The sequence below is a fragment of the Dermochelys coriacea genome, chromosome 3, assembly GCF_009764565.3.
Source record: "Dermochelys coriacea isolate rDerCor1 chromosome 3, rDerCor1.pri.v4, whole genome shotgun sequence".
Classification (NCBI taxonomy): domain Eukaryota; kingdom Metazoa; phylum Chordata; order Testudines; family Dermochelyidae; genus Dermochelys; species Dermochelys coriacea.
Genome location: NC_050070.1, coordinates 165252716 through 165275335, shown reverse-complemented (window position 1 = coordinate 165275335; position 22620 = coordinate 165252716). Strand labels below are relative to the sequence as shown.

At 39.7% G+C, this 22620-nt stretch overlaps 1 protein-coding gene across 4 annotated transcripts in view; it reads right to left on the bottom strand.

Annotated features, from left to right (window-relative positions):
- GPATCH2 (G-patch domain containing 2) overlaps positions 1 to 22620 on the bottom strand; it is a 181587-nt gene that overhangs the window by 147797 nt on the left and 11170 nt on the right. For all 4 annotated transcript variants that reach the window (XR_006280242.1, XM_038396695.2, XM_043511747.1 and 1 more), the window contains exons 2-3: positions 18606 to 19322; positions 13526 to 13587 (exon numbers count right to left, since the gene is read on the bottom strand). Coding sequence is in view for 3 of the 4 variants with exons in the window: in XM_038396695.2 (XP_038252623.1) it covers positions 13526 to 13587; positions 18606 to 19322 (779 nt within the window). In the remaining variant the exon portion in view is untranslated. The remainder of the gene's footprint in view (positions 1 to 13525; positions 13588 to 18605; positions 19323 to 22620) is intronic.

The window sequence follows — 22620 nt, the reverse complement described above, 5'->3', positions numbered from 1 at the left end:
TTTTCCCATTAACAAAAAACAAGCCTTAATCTCCTGCTGGGAATTAAAAGGTATAAAACTAGTTCTTTGCAGCTGATAATGGTATATAATTAGCTTAATTTCATGATTTGTATGGCATGTAAAAGGGGGAAAAATCACGAACAGATGTGACTAAATAAAATTACTGATTAAATTTATTAAGAAATAAGTTTTGAAAAAGTGGATTTTATATGAAAAGTGACAGTACCATGAAATATACTAAGAAATGCATTGTATTGCATTATAAAGTTGGTCATTTTTAACAAAAGATATTTTATCGACATTTTCAGTAAATATTAGAGAGAATCGCAAAAGCAAAAAAAATTCAGCATTAAACATCAAAGTCTGTCTTTAACTAATCTGATATAAAAAATACTCGTAGTCCCCCCCAACCATTTAATTAAAGGTGAACTGCTAAGTTTTAAAAACACTGTTTTATACAAACATGTAGAGATAGTAAAAAAAGAAGAGTACAGAGCACTGTATTTTAAACAAAAGTTTGAGGCCATCATTCTATCATTGAGGTCCTGAGCTGCTAATTCCCCACTTACTTCCCTCCATTTAGAAGGAAATCCGTTAAATCCAAAAATATCCTCTTAAGACTTCACTAACTGTCCTTAAATCCAGGAGTTTTAAAAGAAGTATGCTATCGGACTGGTACCATGCCTGGTAGTGTAGTTGTACATAACCTATCATAACTATTTCCATGTATAAAACTGTACTGTGCCTTTCACATTTTTAAATCTGAAAGACTACACGAAACACACATTTCATGAATGTCTAACATTTAATATCCATGGGATAAAAACATTTAAGGAAAATTATTCATTTAAATTTAATTAAATGGGTGGCTTTACACAGTCAAGTTTGTCAGCCACAGAATAATCTACATATCAGATGTATTTTGTGAAGTATCCAAGCATATTTTAATATTTGAATATGGGATAATCATGTAACATGATCAGCAATTTGTTACTTCCACTTTGATTGTGCTAAATGTCATTGTAACTCTGACAACAAAAAACACATCATGAAAATCCAAGCAGAGCCTTGAGAAAAAGTGGAAAAACAGGTATTACAATAATCCACAATGATTTAATTTTATAATTCAAATGTGAGGCAATTCCCCAATATCAGGACAAGCATACCACTACTGGATGAAAGTGCTGGTTCTGGCCTGGCTGAGTCCATATTAAGAAGAATCAAGATCATCTCACTGATCCATTATGGATTAAATTATGGCCTTAAAATCCTCAGTGGTAACTAGTAACACCAAAATTGATAGGTCCAGAAAAGGTTGAGAAGAAATAAGAAGAGGGAAAAAAAAGCCATCTATAGAATGAGCAATAACACAGAAATGGGGAGGACGGGGAAGTAAAAGGAGGAAGCTGGAAACAGGGATTTTTTGTACACTTAATATCTATCAAAGAATTCAGCATATTTCACTCTCCCAATTCTCACACTGGCACATATCTATTTTGCTGTGACTTTTCACAAAGTCTGCCCCTCATTAATTCTATCCTCGAATTCCTCAAGGTGAAGCTAAATTTCTCTCTATGGATCTAATCCATGATGACCCTCAACAGAGCTAAAAGAATAGTGGTGGACAAAAGCATGCAAACTTTTTAGCTAATTTTGTACTATATTTCAATCTGGCTCTATTCAAACACCTTTCATTTAGTTTTTCACAAACTCTTGTACTAGTGAAATTTCTTCAAATATTTGGTTACAGAAAGTTGGTTAAATGAAACAGCCTATAACTAAGAAGTAAAATTTGTGAACAGAAAAAAAGGATTAAACAATACTAAAAATGACTTGTAATTAACAACTCTGCCAAGCTCAAGCCCCAACTATTGGGACTGATTACTCAAATTAGGCTGATGTCTGGTTTGGAGAAAAGCAGATTTTCTTGTACCCAGATTTAAGTTCAGAAACTGTGGGGGAAAAAAAAAAACCAACAAATAATGAATGGATCACTGGTGGCTAAACATGATTTGTAAACAGCAATCTGCTGCCCAGCTTTTGTGATCACAGAGAGCAACTACACATTTCCATCAAGCAACAGACTGCACTGCAAATTCTTCAGTATTAAACAGACTGGCAACTACTGGTATTGTATAGTATGTAGAATAACAATACTTATATCTCAAAAGGAAGTTAAGTATAAATTATTTCAATTTTGCTTATTGGAAAGCTACCACACAAAGAGATTAAGTAATTTGCTCAAGGCTACACAGCAGGTCCATGGCAGAACTTGAAACAGAACCCGAGCCTCCTGACTTGCAAGAAGATGTTTATTTGGCCACCTTCTCATATCTAGATCTTCGACTGTTTAATTAAGAGTATGTCTACACTGGCAGAGTTACAGTGGATCACCGTGGGCATTTCACAGACATTAACACAGACTGGTCCGGAAAGATGCCTGTTCAGGAAGCTGTAATCAGGGACTTTCTTCCCAGACCAGAAAATCACCGTAAGGGAAGTCGAAATGCCCATTGTGATCCTGGTAGACCCGGCCTGCCTACCCTTTAATGCCGTGACTTATGAATCCATACACGGGGAACCTTGACAGCAGCAAGGAGCGATTCAACAAGCTGAGCAAGTGCAGAATGACTACTAAGTGTGCTTTTGGCCGTTTAAAGGCCCACTGGTGCTGCCTATATGGGAGGCAGGACCTGCCGATGACAATATTCCTACGCTTATAGCTGCGTGCTGTACGCTCCATAATATTTGTAAAGGGAAGGTTGAAAGCTTCATTCTGGGCTGGACCGCTGAGGCTCAGTGCCTGAAGGCTGCATTTGAACAGCCAGAGACCAGGACTATTAGAGGGGCGCAGCGTGAGGCCATAAAGATCAGGGATGCCTTGAGGCAGCAATTTGAAGTTGAAAGCCACTAATATTTGTTGCTATGCTCGGGAGTGCAGTGCTTGTAATGCTCAGAGGTGATTGTGATTCGTGCAGACAATGCACTGTGAATGTTTAAGAAAATTGCTTGTTGCTTTGCAGGGCTCGGTTGCATTCAATTAATGGAATAAAGATTACTTTCAAACCAAAACAATTCTTTTATTAAAAAACAACTGGAGGAGCAAAAAAAAATCAGCACTGTGGGGGATGGGGGAAGGGAGGGTTCCAGAAAGAGATGGGGTCCCGGGATGGTTAAAGATTTTTGTATCTCCAGGGATCATATTCAACTTTGTCCTTTGGAATACAGTGCAGAGGGTACTGTACTTCAGCAGGGCTAAACTGCAGAGGGACAGGAGTTAAATGCAGTGGGTACAGGGAGTCCGCAGGGCTGGACTGTGACAGGACAAGAGTGGAATGCAGTGGTTACAGACTGGAGCCAGGAGCTCTACTCCCACACCCCAAATACTTCTATTTTAAAAATATAAATCATCATAAATGCCATGAGGCACCTCTAAGCCATCTGTTAGATCCCAGAGTAGCAAAAGATTGAGGCCTCGGCTCGCCTCCCCTCCCCTCCCCTGACAAGATTGCTGCTGAGGAGGAGAGAGGAGCTGTTATGGCTCTACTGAAAAGGGTTGCAGGTGACACAATGGTAATTAAGCCCACCATGTCCACAATGTCGGCTACAATTACATTTGACTCTTCCTTGTTAAAATCTGACTGGGTGTGCAAGAGAGGCTGAGGGACTTGTATCTGGCGCTGAAGATCAAATCTAGGTATCCAGACTCAAATTCAGCATAATATCTGTGAGACCAGCTCCTTGAAAACAAATTGGAAACCTTTGGATCCTCGTGTAATAACTTGCAAATTGTGGGGGTCCTAGAGGGAGATGAAAGGGGAAATCTCAGGTTTGTCCCCCAGCTCTGTGCAGAGATTGTAGATTTACCAGAGACATAAAAGTACTTTACCCCTCAGCCTGCCCTCGCAGTAAACCAAATGCCATTATTGTCCATTTCCTCAAATGTATTCTTAGTTTATTATGTAGAAAGCTAGGGAGAAGAATGAATGCTAGAGTGCTTTTAATCCTAGGATCATGATTTTTCAGGACCTTGCTGGACATAGCTTGGAACCACAGGGCTGCCTTTAATAGTGCAAGGAACATGGCTAGCTGCAAAAAGGCCTTAAATACTATATACTGTTTCAAGCCATGTTCCATGTACAGCATGGAGAAGAGACCCATGTCTTTCAAAAGCCTAAAGAGTCAGAAAACTTCCTTAAAAGACTCCAACAAGATTAACTATCTGTGCTCACTAGATGCTCCTGTATTAAAAAATGAACTTGTGCTCCCTAGCGAACTCCTAACAAAACGATTTGGTCTAACTTTTTTTTAATAAAGGTTTAATTGGTTCCTAGCAGATGGAGACTGAGATGCTGCACTCCTGTCAGCTCCCTGCCCTCCTTCCCTTTCTCTCCCTTCCCATTCCTTTACTCATCTGTTCTCCCCCCCCCCCTCTTATTTTTTGGAGGAAAATTTAAAAAAATATTTTTTAAAGGCAGTTTATATTGACAATACTGAGCCAACATTTTAGCAAACCAAACTTTCTCATAGTTTAGTTTAAGCATTTAACTATTCAAGACATGTAAAAAAGCAATTATAGCAGAATGGTCTGATGTAGTTGCACATACTACAACTTAAAAGTCCCAGCGTAATCAGTGGTATATCAAAAAACAATAGTGTGTGTCAGGAACCCTAGAATTATGCAGTACTTCATAAACACTGCATCCATTAAATGCAGAGAAATACACAACCTACGACCTCTAACCTAATCTTGTTTTAACTTAGTGCAGGGGTGGGCAAACTACAGCCCGTGGGCCAAATCCAGCCTGCCAGCCATTTTAAGCTGGCCCTTGAGCTCACAGCTTAACTTTTAACAAGTTTGGTTAAAATTTGCAGGAGATAATGCTGCTCGCTTCTTGTTTACAATGTTACCTGAAAGTGAGAAAAGACATTCACATGGCACTTTTGTAGACAGCATTGCAAGATATTTTTGTATCAGATATGCTAAACATTCATATGCCCCTTCATTCTTCGACCACAATTCCAGAGGACATGCTTCCATGCTGATGATGCTTGTTAAAAAAAAAAAAAATGCGTTAATTATATTTGTGACTGAACTCCTGGGGAGAAAAATTGTATGCCTCCTCTTCTGTTTTACCTGCATTCTGCCATATATTTCATATCATAGCAGTCTCAGATGATGACCCAGCACATGTTCGTTTTAAGAACACTTTCACAGCAGATTTGACAAAACTTAAAGAAGGTACCAATGTGAGATTCCTAAAAATAGCTACAGCACTAGACCCAAGGTTTAAGAATCTGAAATGCCATCCAAATTCTGAGAGGGACAAGGTGTGGAGCATGCTTTCAGAAGATTTAAAAGAGCAACACTCAAATAGGGAAACTACAGAACCCAAACCACCAAAAAAGAAAATCAACCTTCTGCTGGTGGCATCTGTCATAAACATAAAGATAAGGGTAACATAAAATCCCTTCTGGGAAGCTGTACTAAATCACTTTACCTGTAAGGGGTTAAGAAGCTCAAAATAACCTGGTTGACACCTGACCGAAAAGGACCAATAAGGAAAGAAGATGCTTTTAAATCTTTGGGGGGGGGGGGGGGGGGAAGAGGAAGAGATTTTGTTTGTGCTCTCTTTGTTTCTTCCTTCTCCAGACGGAGAGAGAGACCAGGCAGGTAAAACATCTCCTGAAAATATACTTGAAATGATTCATCTATGATTACAAAAACTGTAAGTAAGGCAAGGAAATGCGTTACATTATCTTTTGTTTTAGCTTGTGAATTTTCCCTAGGCTAAGAGGTAATTTCATTCCTGTTTTGTAACTGTGAAGCAGAGTCAGAGGGGAATCCTCTGTGTTTTAAATCTTTTTATTTACCCTATAAAGTTACCTTCCATACTGATTTTGCAGGTGTGATTCTTTTTTAATAAAATAAAAAATTCTTCTTCTAAGAACCTGATTGATTTTCAGTGTCCTAAAAACCAAAGGATTTCATCTGTGCTCACATTGTAACCAATTGGTTGGTATATTATTCTCAAGCCTCACCAGGAAAGGGGGTAAATGGGTTTGGGGGGATATTTGGGGGGAATAAGGACTCCAAGTGACCCTTTCCTGACTTTTTGTGTAAATCACTTGTTGGTGGCAGCAATACCGTCCAAGGACAAAGAAAGGAATTTGTGCCTTGGGGGAAGTTTTTAACCCAAGCTGGTAGAATACAAGATTAGGGGGTCTTTCATGTGGGTCCCCACATCTGTACCCCAGAGTTCAGAGTGGGGAGGGAACCCTGACAGCATCTGATTCAGATGATGAAAATGAACATGCGTCAGTCCGCTCTGCTTTGGATCGTTATTGAGCAGACCCCGTCATCAGCATGGACGCACGCATGTCCCCTGGAATGGTGGTTTAAGCATGAAGGGACATATGAATCTTTAGCGCATCTGACATGTAAATATCTTGCGGCTCCGGCTACAACAGCATCATGTGAATGCTTGTTCTCACTTTCAGGTGACATTGTAAACAACAAGTGGGCAGCATTATCTCCTGCAAATTGTAACCAAACTTGTTTGTCTGAGCGATTGGCTGAAGTAGGACTGACTGGATTTGCAGTTTTATTTTTAAATGCAGGGTTTTTTTGTACATAATTCTACATTTGTAAGTTCAACTTTCATGATAAAGAGCTTGCACTACAGTACTTGTATTAGGTGAATCAAAAAATACTATTTCTTTTGGTTTTTTTACAGTGCAAATACTTGTAATAAAAATAAATATAAAGTGAGCACTGTGCACTTTGTATTCTATGTTGTAATTGAAATCAATATATTTGAAAAAGTAGAAAACATCCAAAATATTTAAATAAATGGTATTCTATTGTTGTTTAATAGTGCGATTAATCACATGATTAATTTTTTTAATCGCTTGAAAGCCCCAATTTGTTTCAAACCTCCTCTAATGACACCTCAATCTGGGACAGTTCCTCAGACTGGGAATGTCTCAGGTTTGGGAATCTCCCTCATATCCTCAGCCATGAAAACTGATGCAAAGAATTCATTCAGTTTCTCCGCAATGGCCTTATCGTCTTTGAGTGCTCCTTTAGCATCTGCATCGTTCAGTGGCCCATTGGTTGTTTAGCAGGCTTCCTGCTTCCCATGTACTTAAAAAAAAAAAAAGTCTGCTATTATTTTTGGGTCTTTGGCTAGCTGTTTTTCAAATTCTTTTTTGGCCTTCCTAACTATATTTTTACACTTCACTTGCCAGAGTTTATGCTCCTTTCTATTTTCCTCACTAGGATTTAACTTCCACTTGTTAAAGAATGCCTTTTTGCCTCTCACTGCTTCTTTTACTTAGTTGTTTATTCACAGTGGCACTTCTTTGGTTCTCTTAATATGTTTTTTAATTTGGGGTATATATTTAAGTTGAGTCTCTATTATGATGTCAAGTTTCCATGCAGCTTGCAGGGATTTGACGTTTGGCACAGTATCTTTTAATTTCTGTTTAAATAGTGTTCCCATACTGTAAATCTTACTCACAAAAATACTATTTGCATGCCTAAGGACTGTATACACTGCATGCCCTAAATACACAGACTCCAAAAATACAAACGTTTCCTTTTCATTTGACTAGTCACAATTACTGAGATCCTATTTTTATCCAAATGAAACTCCAGATATTTTAGACCTTAAGGCTTCGATCCAGGAGGCACTTATGCAGGTGTTGCTTGTGTCTTGGTAATATGGTGTGGAGATAACGCTCTTGTTCATTCTTGTTTGTAAAGTACTTTGAAACTGTCAGATCAAGGACAGTATGGAAGCCCTGAGCCGGTGCAAGCCACCCCATGGGGCTGAAGCCCTGAGCCCTGGCAGAAGCCCTCCCTCCCCCTGCCAGACTGTGGAGTTTTTATAGCATGTTGGGGGGGGGGGTCTGAAAGAAAAAGACAGATTCCACGATTTAGAAGAAGAACAGAAGGTGACTAAGGACAGAGTCCTATGGAACTGCAATAGAAAGCTGGGGGAGAGGAAGGAGGAGGAGGATCCTCCGAATGACACACTGAGAAAGTGAATAGTGAGGTAGGAGGAGAACCTGGAAAGGACAGAGTCATGAAAAACAAAGGAGGACAAGATTTCAGGAACAGCATGGTTGATCATGTCAAAGGCAGCTGATAGGTCAAGGAAAATGAGGATGAACTACCTGTTCTAAGCCTTGGATAGGAAAAGCTCATTCGAGACTTTGGCAAGAGGGGTTGTAGCACAGTTCAAAGAGTGGAAGATGGATTAGAGCGGCTCTAAAATAGAATTAGAAGAAGAGAGAAACTCCAGACAGTAACTGTAGACAGCATGTTCAAGGAGCTCAGAGATGAAAGGTATAAGGAATACAGGATGGTAGTTGGAGAAGCCAGGGGGTTGTTTGGTTTTTTTGGAGGGGGGGGCGGGGAGGGAGTTAATAAAATGGGAGAGACTAAAGCATGCGTATATTGTGAGAAGAGAGCAAGAGAAGAGTGAAAGGTTAAGGAAAAAAGTAAGGCTGGGACAAGAGTGGGCATGAGCAAGATCAGAGGATGGGACGAGGTTATTGGGGCAGGTGGAAAGGCTAAAGGAGGAAAGCAGTTAAACTTCTGAGTGTGTGACGGGACATGGAGGTGAGAGCTGCAGGATGGCAAAGGGAGTTCATGCCAAATTTTATCAGTTTTCTCTTAGAACAAATTAGTGAGATCTTCTATGGATTGAGAAATTGAGGCAGGAGAAGAGGAGAGTTTGAGGAGCAAATTAAATGTGGTAAAAAGGCAGTTGGGATTAGAGGCATGGGGGTTGATTAAATTGGAGAAGTAGAGTTGTTTGGGAAAAAAGATGGCAGAACTAAAGACGAGAGAACATATCTGTAGTGGAGGAAGTCAGCCTGGTCACAGGATTTCTGTCACACTCTGCACTGAGAGAGTAGGAGTGGAGGAAGCAGATGTTGGAGGTGAGACAGGGCTGGGGGTTGGCAAGTTAGACATTGTGATGGGAGAGACGGGCACAAGAGCCAAAGATGGAGGAGAATAAAGTATGGAGAGAGTGAACTACAACATCAACAGAAAGGGAAGAGAGGGCAGGGAGAGGAAGGCTGAGAGCAAAGGAGAAGTCATCAACACTGATGAATGGAAAGTTACAGAAAGCCTAAGCTACAGGGTGAGAGAAAAAGAAGGGGTGGATGATGCTGAAACAGACGCTGTTTCAGTCAGCCAGACAGTCAGATAGGAGAAACTTATCAAAACAAAAATTAGAAGAGTGAGCAGTGATTGGTGAAGACCATGTCAAATGAACAGCCTCTTTGGTGAGAGGCAGAATTGAGCCAGATCGAATAAAGACATGAGGGCAAGGGATTGGATGAGTGAGCAACATGGAAGCTAAAGTAATTTAAGATGAGCGTGGGAGATTGTGAGTAGAGGAAGAGAAAGCCAGGAGGCAAATCAGAGAGGAAGGCTGATAGGGAAGAGTATGGTGGACAGCCGATGACAACAAAATAGAGTGGGAGAGATGAGTCAAACGCAAAGCTGTTCAAAGACTGAGAAAGAAGGGGGAGGAAGGAGAGGTTGTGTCATAAATATAAAGGGAAGGGTAAACACCTTTAAATCCCTCCTGGCCAGAGGAAAAACCCTTTGCCCTGTAAAGGGTTAAGAAGCTAGGATAACCTGGCACCTGACCAAAATGATGAATGAGGAGACAAGATACTTTCAAAGCTGGGGGGGGGGGGGAGGAGAAACAAAGGTTCTCTCTGTCTGTGTGCTGCTTTTTCCGGGAACAGAAAAGGAATGGAGTCTTAGAACTTAGTAAGTAATCTAGCTAGATATGCATTAGAGTCTGTTTTGTTTAAATGGCTGAGAAAATAAGCTGTGCTGAATGGAATGTATATTCCTGTTTTTGTGTCTTTTTGTAACTTAAGGTTTTGCCTAGAGGGATTCTTTATGTTTTGAATCTGATTACCCTGTAAGGTATTTATCCTGATTTTACAGAGGTGAATCTTTTACTTTTTTTTCCTTCAATTAAAATTCTTCTTCTAAGAACCTGATTGCTTTTTCATTGTTCTTAAGAGCCAAGGGTTTGGATGTGTGTTCACCTGTGCAAATTGGTGAGGATTTTTATCAAGCCTTCCCCAGGAAAGGGGGTGTAGAGTTTAGGGAAGATTTTGGGGGGAAAGAAGTTTCCAAGCAGGCTCTTTCCCTGTTATATATCAGTTAAACGCTTGGTGGTGGCAGCAATAAAGTCCAATGGCAAAAAGGTAAAAGTTTGTACCTTGGGTTTAACCTCAGCTGGTAAAAATAAGCTTAGGAGGTTTTCATGCAGGTCCCCACATCTTTAGCCTAGAGTCAGAGTGGGGAAGGAACCTTGACAAGGTTTGAAGCAGCAGGAACAGGAAAGGAGAAGCTTAATACCCACATCTGATCCAGGGCAAGGAGTGAGAGAGAAGCAGAAGCCTCCATAAGAGAAGGCTGTTTCAGAGGCAGTGTCACATGAAATGATCCAGCCCTCTGAAAGCAAGATAAGAAGATATTGTGGATGATCTTTTGAGAGACAGACTGTGCATTTTGTAATGTATACACACAAGTAGACTGAATTTGAGTTGCACAGGCAATCTTAATTTTGGCATTTCCTAACTTTTTAGTGCTTGATTTTTCAGCTTTATATTCTTTTAATGTAGGGTTTGGGGTTTTTGGGGGTGGGGGAAGGTGTTAAGGAGTTTGTGTGCAAGTATAATCAGTGTCATCTTTAAAAGAATCGTGTTTGGGCAATATTAGAAGACTATTGAATGTCACCAAAACAAGAACTTTTATCACTAGCCTGTTAGACTTTTGAGAGTAAAATTAACCTCTATTTCAGTCTTTTCAAAAGTAGATGTTCTAATAGTAATTATGTTATGAATTAACATCTGCAGAACAACCTCAAAGCTCAAGATTGGGTTAATGGTCGCAACTGTGAATCCTTTACATTATGAAGGGAGCCATATCACAGCTTGTACTCTTTTCCATTTCCTACTGGCAGCCATATCCTACTGGATAGAAATCCGTACCCTACCTAACATCTCATTCACTATCCAAATGTCATCTCCCACTTTTGATCAACCCATTATGCCTCCATCGCCCACCTCTTAAGTTTTCAAAGGAGCAGCTTTCTACATTTTCTCATGCTGCCCCTTACACTTGGGAAGAGATGCCTATGAACATATGCAAAACTACTCGATTGTCCTCTTTCAAATCCCTCCTTAAGAAACTATCCTTTTCCATGATGCCTGTAAAAATCTTGACAACAGTTAGGGTACTGGTGTGCTCACACCACTGTCTATTATGCTGACCAATATTGTCTCATTGCTTATTTGTATTCTTCCATCAATCTGTACCCATCTGTTGTATCTTGTTTTATACACTGTAAGCTAAGGTTGCCAACTTTCTAATTGCACTAAACCGAACACTCCCGCCCCTCCCCAAGGCCCTGCCCCCACTCACTCCATTCCCCCTCCCTCAGTCACTCGCTCACCCCCACCCTCACTCACATTCACTGGTCTGGGGGAGGGCTTTGGATTGAGGGAGGGGGCTCTGATCTAGTGGTTGGGGTGCGGGAGGGAATTCGGGCTCCTGCTGGGGGTGTGGGCTCTGGGGTGGGGCTGGGGATAAGAGTTTTGGGATCCAGGAGGGAGTTTGGGTGCAGGAAGGGACTCAGGGCTGGGGTAGGAGTGCGGGAGGGGGCTGGGCTCTGGGAGGGAGTTAGGGTGTGGGAGGGGATTCCAATCCAGGGCAGGGGGTTGGGGTGCGGGTTCGGGCTCCAGCTTGGCAGTGCTTACCTGAGGTGGCTCCCAGTTAGCAGCGCAGCAGGGCTAAGGCAGGCTCTCTGCCTGCCCTGGCTCTGAGTGGCTTCTGGAAGCAGCCGACATGTCCGATTCCTAGGCGCAGGGGCAGCCAGGTGGCTCTGCGTGGCGCACACTGCCCACACCAGGAGGTGCTGCCCCTGCAACTCCCATTGGCCGTGATTCCAGGACAATGGAAGCTGCGAAGCCGGTGCTCGGGGCAGCGCACAGAGCTTTCCTGATCACACCTGCGCCTAGGGGCCGCAGGGACATGCCAGCTGCGTCCGGGAGCTGCATTGAGTCAGAGCAGGCAGGGAGTCTGCTTTACCCCGCTGCACCATCCACTGGACTTTTAATGGCCCAGTCAGTGGTGCTGACTGGAGCCATCAGGGTCCCTTTTCTACCGGATGTTCTGGCGGAAAACTGGACACCTGGCAACCCTGCTGTAAGTTCTTTTGGACAAGTAGCATCTGTTTGCACGGTGCCTAGCAGAATGAGGTCCTGGTCCGTGATTAGGGCTCCTATGTATTATGGTAATACAAATAAGGGAATATATTTCATAGTTCCACTTTATACAAGTGACATTTTAATTGTCTAATTTGGAAACTTAAGAAATCAATTTGGGACTGATTTTTTACAAGAAAGCAAGCGACAGAAGATACAGTAGCTATGGTGCTAAGTAATAGAAAATATTGCTAATAAAGCAAATTCAAGTGAACTTAAAAGGCATGTACCAACAGGGGCCAGATACTGCTTCCAATTAAGAGTTTTAATGAAAACAAGATCATTCTCTAGATCTAAAAGTCAGTTAACCTGATTCAAAGCCCACTGAAGTAAATGAGAAGTTCCCTATTGGCTTCAATAAGTTTTGGATAAGGCCTTGAAATAACCAGTCCAAAAATTGAGAGATTAAAAATGGTGATGATCTGTTGTGACATTATCTTTCCTACACAGAGCATCAATTAATCTCACTATCTTCTAAGAATGCTATTTTGGAACCAATACTTTCCACTAGAAACCCTCACAAAATAGACACAAATAACTGATAAATATCAGGATCCAATATGAAATGGGAACTAAGAAAAAAATACAGTTCTTGAAATAGAGGTCAAGCCTGCAAAATGTATACTTATAATCCTCTGCAACTCAATTAAAGTTATTGTTGGAAAGGATCAAAAATGAAAAAACTGAATGGCTGTGGACTGAAAAAAGTAATGCGACAACACTGAAAAAAATTACTACCTATTGACCAATAACGCCCCCAAGAAAATAATTATATGAACTGATCATTGCTTTCCGATGTTTTCAACAAACACTTAGTCTTTGTTTAGAGAACTATTATCACTATATCCAGCCCTGGTTTTTTAAGGCATTCTAGATAAATGTGGGAAGGGCTACCAGTCTCTTGTGAACTTGTCAGATAGAATACTGAAGAGATTGAGGTATACAAGATGTACTCAATACCAGTCTCAAAACACAATCTTCCCTAAAATTATAAGCTTCACATACTAGCCTTTTGAGATAATCAAGGAATTTAATTACTTAAGGTCATTGAGACAGGGCACCTTTCCATAACATTTAAGAAGCTGGAAAAAAAGCTATACCTCAGCTCACTAGGCCGTCTGTTAAAGCAATTTCACCAACCTATGAAATAACTCTTAATGATTACCGAATTTTAACTGATGCAGTTTGGAAAAAAAAAAAAATGTTTCAGTACCTTGTCTTCCCTCATCATTGGTAAACAAACCAGCATCACTGCTGCTCAGGCCGCTAGATTCACTGTAATAAAGAAAAGAAAGAAACAGATCAAAAGAACAATTGATCTCTCAGTTGTAAAATTTTAGAGAGGAGGCTGTTTTCAGATAGAACTTGAGCCTGACAAAAGAAAGAAAATAAGATTTTGTTTTTAATTAAACTGCAAATAACCTAGTTCCATTAACTACAGAACATATTATTTTTGTCACTAAAACTACAGGAATCTAATGGGACCCTGACAGTAAGCCAGATGTGACTGCAACAAGAGCTGACACAATTGATGCATTTTATCATCTGCTTCCATCAAATGTTCACTGCTCCTCTTACGCTATATAGTTCAGCTTGATCCCAGAACACCACTGCTCAATAAAATGGGGGGGGGGGGGAATCTCAAAACAAAAGCAGTCTAAGCCTTTCTTCCAACACATGCAATATGCAATACAAGAGTCTGAAGAAGGAACTACTGTTCTTAACATTTGCAAATATTCTGTACAATACATTGCTTAAGGATTCACTACAACTATATTACTTGGTAAGAAAGAAAAGTTTGCAATAATGACAATCCATTAAATCAAAGTAAAGGTCACCCTGAGAAAAATGAATATGATCAATATGATAACAGCAAAAGACAGAAAATGCAGGTTATAATTTACTTTTCTGTAACTTCTGGTGTGGCCTTAAGCAAGACGTCGGTCTATAAGATGGATGCACAGTATACACACACATCTACTCCTATATATAAAATTAGAGATCATGGAGGAGGGTAAAGTGTTTTGTTCTCCCTTGGTTGTACACAAGCATCTCACATTATTGTAAATTAAACATGTGTCTAAATATTAAACCAGCCTCCTGTGCTTAAACTATAGCACAGACCATGACACTGAGTTTTTGTCCAGGGTAGAGGTTAAGTAGAGAAATGCTTCTATGTTTTTCAGGGAACTTTATTCTCACAATACTATATATCTTATATATTTTTTACAGGATTAATTTTTTTTTTAAAAAAATGCCAGTTCACCGAAAGACATGAATTCAAGAAAAAGGTGTGCATTTCAAATTAATTTTCAATATAGTATGCTTTTATGTACGTTACATTAAGGAAAATTAAACACCTTAAGTATTTTTCCTATATTATATAGCTTGTCTTCAATATGAAGCAAAATCCACTTCATTTTATATATTTCAACCTAGACACCAACTTATTTTTAAAAATATATATTTCATTTTTGGTTTTATTCCCAACACCCATTCTTAAAAGTTAGCTCTAAACCTTACTCCTAAATTAGCTGTTTTAATTGCTTTTTGGTTTAGACATGAATTCGCTTGCTGGAAAAAAAAATTGAAATTTAGTTTTCCCAATTTCTCTCTCAAAAATTGAAACCAGAATTAGTTTTATGTTTGGGCAATATCTGATTTCAGCTTCTAGAACTAATTATATGGTTAATTGTTTTTATATCTTCCTTTAAAAGGCGCTCAAACGGGGCTTGAAATTGGGTCTGATGTAGATAGCCAAGCAGCAGTGACTTGCTAACATGTGCAGCTGTCATATTTCTTAAAGATGTGTTCTAAAACTCTGCTGTGTCTTCTACTGTATATAGTGACTTCTTACTGTATAAGCAGCACTTACACATTTCTTTTATCCCAGTACAGTAAGAGACTTAAGTACTTAACTAAAAATAATGGTCCTAAATACAAATATGGCAAATCCTATGAGCTATAAAAGTGATCAAGCAGAGCTTAAACCTTGAAATGCTATAAAGCTAAGCAAATCCTAGTGCCTTCTTTCTACAAAATATCCCCTCCTCACTTAATTCCATCAGACAGTTCTGCATACTTCTACAATTATAAATGTCCTACAACTTTACATCACACATCTTTATTTAAAAAATAACTTTTTGATTGAAGTTTCCAATCTAAAAGTATTTCCTTAAAAAAAAAGAAAAGAAAAAACAAAGAGTTCAGGAATCCTTTCAGCCATTTGAATTTTGGGAAATAAGACAAAAAAAAAATCTATTCTTCTTTCCCACCACACACACAAGTTCCCATTTTATAAGGGTTTGCGTATACAAACATTTACCGAGTTCATGGCAAGCTGAGGTACAAGTCTAATCCAGTACTATCCTGCAGCCCACTAAGCATCCATGTAGATTCTGCTGCCACACACTAAAAGTTCCATACATAGAAAGCTTTGATCCACCCACTTTGAAAAGGGAATAGATTAAAATGCATTAAGGAAATACTTTTAGATAGGTTGAAAGCTTCAACCAAATGGTTAATTCTAAAAAAGAAACGTGATGTAAAGTTGTGGGACATTTAGAATTGCAAAATATACAAAACTGTCTATGGTGGAATTAAAGTGACGATGGGATTCTTTGCAGAAAGAAGACACTAAGATTTGCTTTATAGTATTTCAAGATTCAAGCTGTGATTGATCATTTTGAAGATCAGCAGCAGGGTCCATACAGATGTTTACTGCAAGGTAGATTTATACCCCATCTTGCCATGAACTAAACTGCTCTTATGGACAAACCTTAAGAGAGCCATACTCATCTCTTCCCTTTAAGTTTGCAATTTGAACTTTGGTACTTAAGTAATCTTTACTGAGGCATTTGTTCTTGATCAATTTATATAGAGTGTTGCCATACAACAAAAGCTTTAAGCATTTGAAGACTTCTGCAGAGCATGCTCAATAGACGTAGATTTTTAGCATAACACAATGAAGCCCCTGCCTTCTTGGGGCATCATACTATAGGCACAAGGACTACTGCTGGGATAATTGTAAATGTGGAAGATGTGTCCCATTGAAATATACACACAGCAAAATCATCCAAAAAACAAAGCCTTCAATGTGGACAAATGAAAATTGGCATGACGGACCTGATGACTCTGGATTCTACAGTTCAAATGTGACTCAGCAGTATTACTGAAGTCATGGATCTTACTAGATGTTTTCAGTAATTTACCTCTTTGTGTCTAGCACACACTTTTAGGAAGACATTTTTCATCTCTGCCAATGCTTTCAGAACACGATAGTTTCAGAGGCTTGTTAGCATGTTTCTTGTTCCTCTAGTGGGATAAAGTGATAGAATCAGATAGTAGTAATGCATTCAATGGACACCATCAAGTTGAAGTCTAGCCAATTGAAAATTAGAGTTAAAAGCAGTTCGAGTACTCCATATGCCTCTGAATCTCCTTGTCAGATTTTGTGGTTTTGCAGTCACATGTTCATCTTTAAAAAAAAAAAAGTTCCCCTTTCCCCTGTTGCTGTGTTAAAGACACACAAACAGGTGAAAATTGCAAAAATGACTGTAAAGTGCTGGCAAACGACAACAAACGGAAAACAGAGTTTTCTCTGAAACGATAATGACCTTAGCTGTTACAGTATTACTAAGTGAAGTATTTCCAGAAAGGAGCATGTTTTTTAAACTGATAGTGTCCCCTTGAAGCACAAGAATAGACGACAAGTGGAATCCATAAGTGATAGTCATTTTTTACTTAAAATCTGTAAGCTGCCCTTTTTTCGGTGTTTGGAGGATTTTCCCCCGACGTTGGCTCCCTCCACCCAAACGCTGGATACATGAGTTTTGCATTGAAGTATTTTTACCCGCCTCTGGCACAAGACATTTTTAAAAGTGTTAAAATTTAACAAAAAAATTTACAAGAGTACAGGACAAACATGACGGAATCTGAAAGCGTTCCAGACACAAAGGCCCCAACAAGACCTACTTCTGGTCCAATACAAGTGTGAAGACACTATGAAATTCAGTTTCTTTTCAGTGGCAAGGTGATTCAGGATTCCTGTTGTGATTTAAAAACTGCCTCCAGTTCTCAGAAAACTGACGGAAAGTACAAAAAGCAATTTCTATAAATACTATCCCCCTTATTATTGATTGAGTAATTAGAATCAGTCACTTACCAGTACTGTTATGCTACTGAATAAGTGATCTCTCTTCTTGCCCTAGCCAAGAACCTATGCATGCCATCACTACAGCACACCTAAACTATTACCAAAAAGCAAAAGATTCAATGCAGTTTATAGATAAGACTCCTACAACAAATGAGGAACACTGTTGTTGTCTAAAAAAGAAAAGGAGTACTTGTGGCACCTTAGAGACGAACAAATTTATTTGAGCATAAGCTTTCGTGGATTGCCAGAATTTGTGTCTTAAATAGGAGTTGCCTGCTCACAGTTCTGCATTCAGAACCAAACACACTGGATAAACATGATCAGGATCATCAGACCCTGTAGGTAACTACTCTGAACTCTGCTACTCTGAAACCAGACCCTGTAGGTAACATCACTTGTGTGTGGTGGAAAATGACACCTTACTGTGTTGTCAAAATAGTACTTTGGAAACAATTACTTTTGTGGTATGCCTGCTGTCTGGAATAGTTTGATGAAGCATACTGCCAAAGGGTCATCATTATCCCATTTTTCTAATGGCAAGCTCAGGTGTTTCTGAACTATAAATTGTTTTTTGCATTTTGTAAGTGATGTGCATTCTTGGCAACCTACAGACTTTTTATGCCAATGACACACAGACTGTCTAGTGGGTGTATCCACATACTGTACTGATAATCTTCTGATGAATACCAGCAACAACCAAAGCACCAGCGTCTAGAAGTTGGAAAACTTAAGCTATTTAATTACCTTGTGTGTGATTAAGTGCTAGTTCAAATACCATGCATAATACAATAACTTAACATTTAAGTCATTTTAAAATTCCTGTTTTCTTGGTCTTAATATTGAAACAATTAGTACAAATTCTCTTCAAGTAATTGTTTCCTTTGCTCCTTTTTTGGCCATCCATCAGATTTCCTCTGAATTGCTATAATTTAACATTCTACAATACGTTTAAAGTAGCAGTATTCTAGTATTACTGGATCACGAAAGACCCCTAACTTTAACTGCTTAAAACATACTGCTATTGACTGCATTTTAATTCTGGAATAAAGAAAACAAGACTTGTCAATACCTACACCCCTACAGTAGCAATATAAGAATTTTGTTTCAGTTGATAGACAAAGAAAAAATAATCGATCACCTGTCACTCATGTTCTCATCTGAACCCTTTTGCTCCTCATACTCCATTTTGTCCTTATTTGCCTGGTTCGTTTCTTCACTCTCTATAACCACACCTTCATCCAAGATTTCTGGTCCTTGTCTAGTTGTAGCTAGTTTTCTTTTTTTCACTTTGCTCTTGGCAAATTCTTGATATTGGTAAGATCTATTATCATTATCCATTTCTTGATCTCTGCTGTTATCCTGTTGTTGGGTCAACGTTAGTGTATTCGTGACTTCTGATGGTGGATCTATTGCCATGCGTTTCACCTTTCTTCTCCTACGCAGTGTCCTGTTTCCTAAATTGTCAAGAGCCAAATCAGACTCATGCCACAGAGGTCTTTTGCCTCTAATGTTATTTAAATTTGAAGAAGGCCTGCGTTTAGCAACCAACAACTGATCATCAGAGTCACTGTGGTCTTTCTTATTAGTAGTATGATTCTCTCTATAGTCCTTGCTTGGTTCTTCTAGACTGGAATCAGAACCTTCACTTAAACAGTGACTAGTCTCCCAAGGATGATGAGTGGTAAATGAACGTCTTTTTCGTCCTCTCCTTTTTCTTGCCTGGCGTTTTAGAAGACAAGACACGCTGCGAGAGTGATCACCAGTATCAGCAAAACCTCCTCTGGCTTGCTCTGAACTTTCTTCCAGTGCTGAGACCAGATCATGAACTAGTTCCTCCATAGTCCTACTGAAATGCCTACGTATGCAAAGAAAAAACAAAAACAAAACTGATTACAACATGCATCAACTTCAGCAGTATGTTTTCATATACCAATATCATTACAGTGTCAAAGACAGTCTTATGATCAGCACTTTTAACGCCGTTGTAGTTCTATAGAAAGTTGTCTTCTAAATCAGCCAGTACCACAACACACTTATGAGGAAGCTTTCCCTTTATAATGTCACTCTCTCTCCTAACTTCCATTTTAACAACAGCCCCTTCAATTTTTGGCAGTCCTCCTAATATTGCTTTCATTTACAGATATTTCATCTCAACATCATAGTTTTCAGGGGTTAATCTGTCAGCTATGAAGATGGGCAAAACCTGTCAATATATAATTAGAAGCAAGTGAGCACATTTTAAATTATCTATAAAGTAGTAAATTGAATATACATTTTTTCTCCTTTATTGTATATTATTAGGTACAACTTTAAAAGTTGTCATTAGGATAAAATGTATGACATTCTACCTCTGGGGAACACCCTGCACCCCCACGTTCATCCTTATAATATGATTATGTGGTATCCAATGCAAAGTTTGTCATGTCGGGTGTCTTCGGAAGACTCATGATGCACTGAGCATTGTTGTTATAGTAACGTTAGAGGTTGTAATTTCACGTATATAGTTATGAGGCTGAAAATGTGTCCTCATGGCTTAAAACAAGCCCAGGCAAAACTCTACAGGAACAGAGGGGCAGTTTATACCTCAACAGGGCATGTATGGGACAAACGCAGCCCAGCCCACAGAAACACAGGACCTGTTGGACTCTTCAGTGAGTCACCCCCTTCCCTTGGTCAGTTTGGGACTACAATGAAGTAATGCGCATCAGACCCTGAAAGTGGGGGGGGGGGGGGGAGAAGGGGCGGCAGAGCCAAGAGGGAATAAAGACATGATAAAAGGGAGAGATGTTTGCCATGCTTGCTCTCCTCTTCCACCTCCATCTACAGACACCACCACCAAGTGACTGAAGCATTGATCAAAGGGGAGAGCCTGGGTGAAGGGCAATCAGCCAGCCTGTGGAGAGAAGCATCTAAGTTTGTAAGGGCACTAAAAGTGTTAAGATCAGCTTAAAATGCGTTTTGCTTTTATTTCATTTGACCAAATCTGACTACTTGTGCTTTGACTTGTAATCATTTAAAATCTATCTTTTGTCGTTAATAAATTTGTTTGTTTATTCTACCTGAAGCAGTGTTTGGTTTGAACCATGTCAAAGACTCCCCTTGGGATAACAAGCCTGGTGCATATCAATTTCTTTGTTAAACTGATGAACTCATATAAGCTTGTAGCATCCAGCAGGCATAACTGGAAACTGCAAGACAGAGGTTCCTAGGGTTGTGTCTGGGACCAGAGATATTGGCTAGTGTTATTCAGTTGCACAATCCAAGAAGCAGCCAGCCAAAAGTGCTCACTCATATTCTTGGAGCAGCTTACATGCTAGAAGCTGTGCGTGAACAGCCCGGGAGTGGGGGTTCTTACAGCGAAGCAGGGTAAGGCTGGCTCCCAGAGTCGAGGACTGGAGTGACCTAGCAGATCACTAGTCCAGATCACACCAGGGGAACGTCACAATGTTGTCACAAGATAATTGTCTCTTGGTGCTACCAAGGTGAATCTGAAACACTAATTTTTTGATTATATAATATTTTTAATCGTAACTAATTTTGCCTTCCCAAATGACTGATATCTATTTGATCTTTAAAAATATTGACTCACTAGAGTGACATTAAGTTGAGAGAACCTTTCCCCTAAATGAAATTCTAGAAGATTAAAGGCAAAGTTGTCCTTTCTATCTACACACTCACATCAATAGGAATCGCATATCTTTATGAGAAAACAGACTATATGACTAAGAGGCATCATGCAGATATGAGGAAAGAATTTTACTCTGCACCACAGCTCACATCACTTCACTAACATTAAAAAACCATGGCTGGCCCGTGACAAGAGACACAGACTCGCGGGGCTCGCTTGGGCTATAGGGCTGTTTCACTGCAGTGTAGACTTCTGGGCTCAGTCCGAGCTCTGGGACCCTCCCACCTCACAGGGTCCTAAAGCTGGGCTCCAGACCAAGCCCGTAAGTCTACACAGAGTTCCGTAGCCTGGGAGCCTGAATCAGCTGGCATGGGCCAGCCACAGGCATCTAATTGCAATGTAGATATACCTATATTTATGACCAAGTATACTTCAATAGGCTCACACGTGTGTACTTGAATAACAAAAAACACTAAAACCAAAACAATAAGATTTACTGCAGAACACCCAGGTGAAAAAATCAAAACAAATTGATCAGACTGACACCCCAAAGTAATTAGCCTCCTTTCTTCTAGTGCTCACTACTGTGTTATGCCTGGTGACATATAGTGGAAGAACATTGGTCTGTAAATTGCATAGGTGGGTGTCCAGAAGAAAGCTGTTCATACAGTTTTAGAACAGTACGAAAGGAGACATGAGTCAGCAATTTTCTACCAACATCAGCAGGTTGCAAATGGAGAGATTAGTCATACAGCCCACAAGTTTCCCCCACTCACTCACCCATCACTGACTCCAGGCCTAAAGGTGCTAAGCAGGATGGTCCAATGGTTACTCAACAACATGAGGCAGGAGACCTGAGCTCTCTTTCCTGCTCTGCCTGTGACTTGTTGTATAATCCTGGACAACTCACTTAACTCATTGTGTCTCAGTTTCCCCATATAAAATGGGAATACCACCACCTTCTTACATTTCTTGAGTTCTATGGACCAAAAGTACTAGGTGAATTCTAATTTAGTTCTGAAAAAATTCAAATTCACCGTGACATGTTTTACCTCCAAGGAGAAGTCTCTTGAACTGTGCTGCTACTTTTAGTAGTTTCAGAAAGTTACTTAAGAAAATAATTTGTGCCAGCTGTAAGACATATCACCATAATCATAAAGACAGAGTAGTGCAGTCTACTATCGCAATTTTGATAAACACATGATGCTAAACTGTATGTACGTTTACTTCTCAACTCTTTTTCTCCGCCTGCTATAATGTCTAAATTCTTATTCCTGTCACTCCTTGACATAACCAGGCATTTCCTGTGCCCCTTGCTAAGTACAAACAACACCTTGGCAGCACCTTCCAGGGATTATGTACCCTTTGGCACTCACCTTTAAGCAAGAAACACAAATCAGGTACCAGTACTTTTTGCTTCTTAGTCCTTCTGGCTCTCATGAGAAATCATTTTCCTTGCTTTTGAGAAATAACTACAGTAGGTATCAGCAAAAGAGATAGACATGCAAATAAAGCATTGTTTATC